Consider the following 5134-nt stretch of genomic DNA (forward strand, 5'->3'; position numbering starts at 1 on the left):
AACCTGTAGAAGAATGAAAATAGATCCATATCTATCACCATGCACAAAACTCAAGTCCAAATGGATTAAAGACCTCAATATCAATCTGAACACACTGAACCTGATAGAAGAGAAAGTGGGAAGTACCCTACAACATATGGGCGCAGGAGACTGCTTCCTACATATAACCCCAGCAGCACAGACATTAAGGGCAACATTGAATAAATGGGACCTCCTGAAACTGAGAAGCTTCTGTAAAGCAAAAGACACTGTCACTAAGACAAAGAGGCAATCCACTGACTGGGAGATGATCTTCATCAACCCTGCAACAGACAAATGTCTGATCTCCAAAATATATAAAGAACTCAAGAAACTAGATTTTAAAATGCTAATTAACCCAAATAAAAAATGGGGCACCAAACTGATCATTCCCAAACTTTTAACTAAAATACTAGATTTATCTTTTTTAAAGAGTTTTTTTTTTTGGTAGAATAAATAATTAAATAATTTAAGACTATAGGTTTCCCTCAAAATGCCATTTTTCATGATAGCCTCTGAGTTCTGGCATCTCATGATGCCATCATCATTAAATTTCTCAATTGTTTTAATTCCACTATAAAACATTTCATTTTGGTATGTATTCCAAGTCAGCAGTTTTTATTTACATTGTGTCCTGTCTACACCTACTTCTATTATTCATAACCAATATTTCATTTGGTTTGCTTAATAATCATTTTCTATAAGAGATGAAGAATTAAACAACATTGTAATTTTACAAAATAAAATAAACCTGGTCTGTAAATGAAATTATTGGTGCAATCGCAATCACTACACCATTGACAGTATAGTGTCAGAAGGAAGGGTGTGGTTCCTCAAATTCAACACCCAGTTTTAGATGTGCTCAGGTTTCTGTGGTGCCAGAGTGAGGGCTTTTTCAGTTCGGACTATGATATTTAGAGAAGCTCACTAGGGCTTAGCATGTTTCTAAATTTTGTCAACCAGCTGTTCAAATACTCCAACAGCTAGTTCTGAGTCATGAGAGGATGCTGAACAAGTAAACAAGAACAGTGAACCTCTATACATAGCCTTGTAGATCTTAACATTTTAACTTTCATAACTTCAAATTATTCTTCGTTTGTCTAGGAATACTTTGACATATGTCATTTTAGAAGAAATAGTCACATTATACCATTTAATTCTGGATCTTTCCCCACTATGAGTAAGTTACTTCTGAACATATCAAGTTTCTTCTTGTGATTAGGACAGCAGCCCTTAAGAGCTGGCCATGTCCTGACCTATGACTGTGTCTCTCTTCGTGGTGAAGGAGTTTTGAGGACATGATTAAGAATCTCAAGAGGGAGAGATTGTTCTGGATGATTTGTAGCTGATCAATGTAAACACAGGGTCCTGATCAATAAAGAAGAAGATGGAAAATATGGGCAAAATAATTTAGTGTCACGATGCAAGGAGGGTGGGCTGCCCTAGAAGATGGAAAATGCCAACCACTGCTTACAGAAAAGGTACAACCAACAAAAAACTTAACACTTGGATTCAAGTTCAGTGATACTGAATTTTTGACATCTGACCTCTAGAACTGGAAAGATAATAAATTTGTGTTGTTTAAGCCACTAAATTAATGGTGATTTGTTGCAAAGATAACAAGAATTAAATATAAATTTCCAGTCCTACTATGTCTGAACTCAGTGACTTCTGTAATGACCTTTATAATGCCTCTCTTACAGTTTGGAAAATTAAACTGTCTATGGTATCCTAGAGCTTGCTATTTTCTCTTTGAAAAATGAAACATAAGCTAAACCTACGAGTTCAGTTACTAAACTGCATGTTAAAGGAGGATTTCAGCAAGCTGTTACATTCAATGCTTACAGAGTTTACTATAAATTAATTGAAGAGGAATGGACAACAAAATAAAGTTAAATTTGGGAGTTGGATGAAAGAGCATATCAAATGACTGTTGATGTTGTTCTTCTAGAAAATGTCTATACTGATCCATTACCCCTGAAGTCAATCTACTGTTTCTATTGGTAAGATCTACTGCAGAATGTTCATATCAAAGACCACATGATGCTCAGCCTCTGACCTCCGTTTTCTGTTTCCATAAACAGAAATAAAATAAAAGTAATGTGGGCTAATCTCTGTGTGTGTGTCTCTCTCTGTGTGTCTGTGTCTGTCTCTGACTCTCTTTCTCTCACGTTTTTGGAAGTGTGTACAGGGGATCTCTGGCATGTGTAGGGGAAGATGATGCATCTAGGTCCTCTAAGGCATTTATTTAGTTATTTCTTTTCATTATTCCCACTTTCCTGTAGCAACGCCAGGCTTTCTATCATTGTTTTCCATTGTTTGTTCTTTCTTTCAGAATGTCTATTGTTTTCTCTTTCCGCTCCTGGTTCATAATTACCCCTGCTCCTAGAATCACCTCCTCCTTTGATCTCTCTTCACAGCCTCGCTGACCTTAGAAGTAAAGTTTTCATTTTGCTCAGTTCGTTGTTCTTTCCCTCCCATAGGTCAGGTATATTTTTGGATCCCTCAGGTGATTCAAAGACCATGGAAGATCAAAGCCTGCTAGCATCAATAATTTGCCTTGAATTCTGGGATTTGTCACTCCTATATTTCCTTAATGCCACTTTGACCTTGAAACAATTATCTTTCCATGTGTGAGTGCAAGTGAAATTTTATTTCCCAATGATACACATAGTCATATAAGTATAAGGACCAGAAAAACAAGCGCATTCCTGTGGCATCAACAAACATTTACTAGGGCAACTATACACATCAAAGTCTCAGACCAGTGGCGGGAACACTTGGATCATTGAACGCAGTTGAAGACATTCACTATTTGTCTGGCTGGAGTGTATAGCGTTTGGTAGGGCTCTTAAAAACACTGCTGGTCTTAAGGAGTGGGTGGTAGAGACCAAGGTATGAGAAACAAATTGGGAAGAGCTTTGTGAATGGAGGTGAACTGAAAATGAGAGACCCAATGATGTTACCTGAGAAGAAAGCGAAGTATACATCTTCTTAGTGTTCAGTTTACAGTACCCTATTTCCTTAAACTAAAACTGTACCTGTGACTATCTTACCTCAAGGATCAGACAACCAGAGGCCCTTGATTTGATTCTGGCTATCCCTACTACCTGCCATAACACATGTCACGTAACTCATGTTGGGTTTGCTCATGTTATTGTTTGAATATGAAATGCCTTCCATGGGCTCATGCACTGAATGCTTGGTCCTCAGATGATGATTCTGTTTATATGCTCAGTAAACCTTAGGAGGTGGAACCTAGTTGGAGGAAGTAGGTCACTGGGCCTTTGCCTTTGAAGGTTATATGAAGTCCCGTATTACCTCCTTGCTCTGGCTTTCTGTCTATGTGGTATCAGCACCTTCTCAATGTGTTCTTGACACCTTGCCATTCTATCCAAGCACAGGAGACCAAACAATAATGTAGAGAAACCATGAGCAAAAATAGGTCCACAATGAGGAAATTCTACCAGCACATTAACTTTGGAACTGTGATGTAACTCGGATACTATAAGATAATTCCAAGAACAAAACAATAAAAAATAAACAAAACATAGACTAATACAGTCAAGAATATTATTAGAGTTTATTAGAAAAATCAATGGACAATGTGTGAATGCTTTTTTAGGCCAAGAAGAAAATATAAAGTCATGAAAGAGTTACAAGATGATTCATAAAATCATATAAACACATTGGAATAGAATCATAGATATTTATCATTGCAAGGTTCTAATCACATAATTGCAAGTGGCTTTTCTTGTTTTTAATTTCTTAAATTAAAAAGGCAATTATCTCTTTGTCAAGGCTGAGCTTACAAACCAGTCTAGATCAGCTGATGCTTAGAAGCAGTCGGAGAAATAAAAATGGCTATCAAAGTGGGTTGGATGGTGGCCAGTGATCAAGGCAGAGATTTCTTAACAAGAAAATGAGTGGGAGTTTGATAAGATGAATATTACTTTTAAGTGCATATTATTGGCAGAGAACGGTGGTAAACTGATGCACTGTCATTATCTTGCAGGTCTATTGTTAGTGGGTCTGTGGTAAGTTGATCAGCAGCTACAGGGCTCGCAGCAGCTAGACCCGCAGCCCTGGGACAGACAGCCAGGCACACAGACACATGTGGGCTGGTAGCAAGTCCTGGTGACGGTCACAGGTCCAGAGCAAGCTGGCTGGCAGCACAGGTCAAGGCAGAAGGGCTGGCAGCACGGCTTGAGGCAGCAGCTGGGCTGGCAACAGGGCTTGCAGCAGGGCTGGCAGCAGCTGGAAATACAGCACCTGGGCTGACAGCAGCTAGACTCACAGCAACTGGGCTGGCAGCAGCTGGGCTGGCAGCAACTGGGCTGGCAGCAGCTGGACACACAGCAGCAGGGCTGGCAGCAGGGTGTGCTGCAGCAGCTGCTCACACAGCTTGGCTGGAAACAGGTCCTACAGCAGCTGGGCTGGCAGCAAGGCTGGCAACAGCTGGACCCACAGCAGCTGGGCTGGCAGCAGGGCTGGCAGCAGCTGCTCACACAGCTTGGTCTCCAGCAGGTGGTTCTGCAGCAGGTGGTCCTGCAGCAGGAAGGCTGGCAGCAAGGGGAGCAGCAGGAGTTGGTCATGGTGTTGGATGTGGAGGGAGAGGTTCTGTTCACAGGGGTTCCTGAGATTCTGACCACTGTTTCAGTCTTGGGGCTTTTATACCCTGGACATAGCAGGACTTTTCCCTGTTGTTGTTTGTTTGCAATGGCTCATGGGGAAATTCTCTAAGGAGGAAGTTGAACAATATATTACAAATCTTTGACACTTCTCTTTACATAACTAATTGTGGGGGGTGACTGTAGAAAATGATCGGTGTCATCCCTGCCCGAGTCATGTGACAAATGTCACGGCCACAGGGTCATAGGTTTCCTTCGTCCTGTACCTTTGGCTGTATGGAAACTGGGGAAAGGCTATGATAATGATACGTTCACAGTGACAAACTGAATCCAAGTCTGGCTCCAACACTTTTGTTCAGAAAAGCCTACAACAGGCAACAGGCTCTTTCTGTGTTTCATCCGCGTTATCACAGGATACATGGACAGAGGTGGGGTTGCCACAGCCTCTTTCAAACACAAACAAATACAAATGTGGGTCAATAGAG

General features: G+C 40.7%; 1 protein-coding gene across 2 annotated transcripts in view; it reads right to left on the reverse strand.

Moving 5' to 3' along the window:
* LOC101991238 (keratin-associated protein 9-7-like) overlaps nt 1-4613 on the reverse strand; it is an 8468-nt gene extending 3855 nt beyond the window's left edge. For both annotated transcript variants that reach the window (XM_026789865.1, XM_026789864.1), the window contains exon 1: nt 4291-4613. In XM_026789865.1, coding sequence (XP_026645666.1) covers nt 4291-4613 — 323 coding nt within the window. The remainder of the gene's footprint in view (nt 1-4290) is intronic.
* Between the last annotated feature and the right edge of the window lie 521 nt (nt 4614-5134).

The sequence above is a fragment of the Microtus ochrogaster genome, unplaced genomic scaffold, assembly GCF_000317375.1.
Source record: "Microtus ochrogaster isolate Prairie Vole_2 unplaced genomic scaffold, MicOch1.0 UNK31, whole genome shotgun sequence".
NCBI classification, from domain to species: Eukaryota; Metazoa; Chordata; class Mammalia; order Rodentia; family Cricetidae; genus Microtus; species Microtus ochrogaster.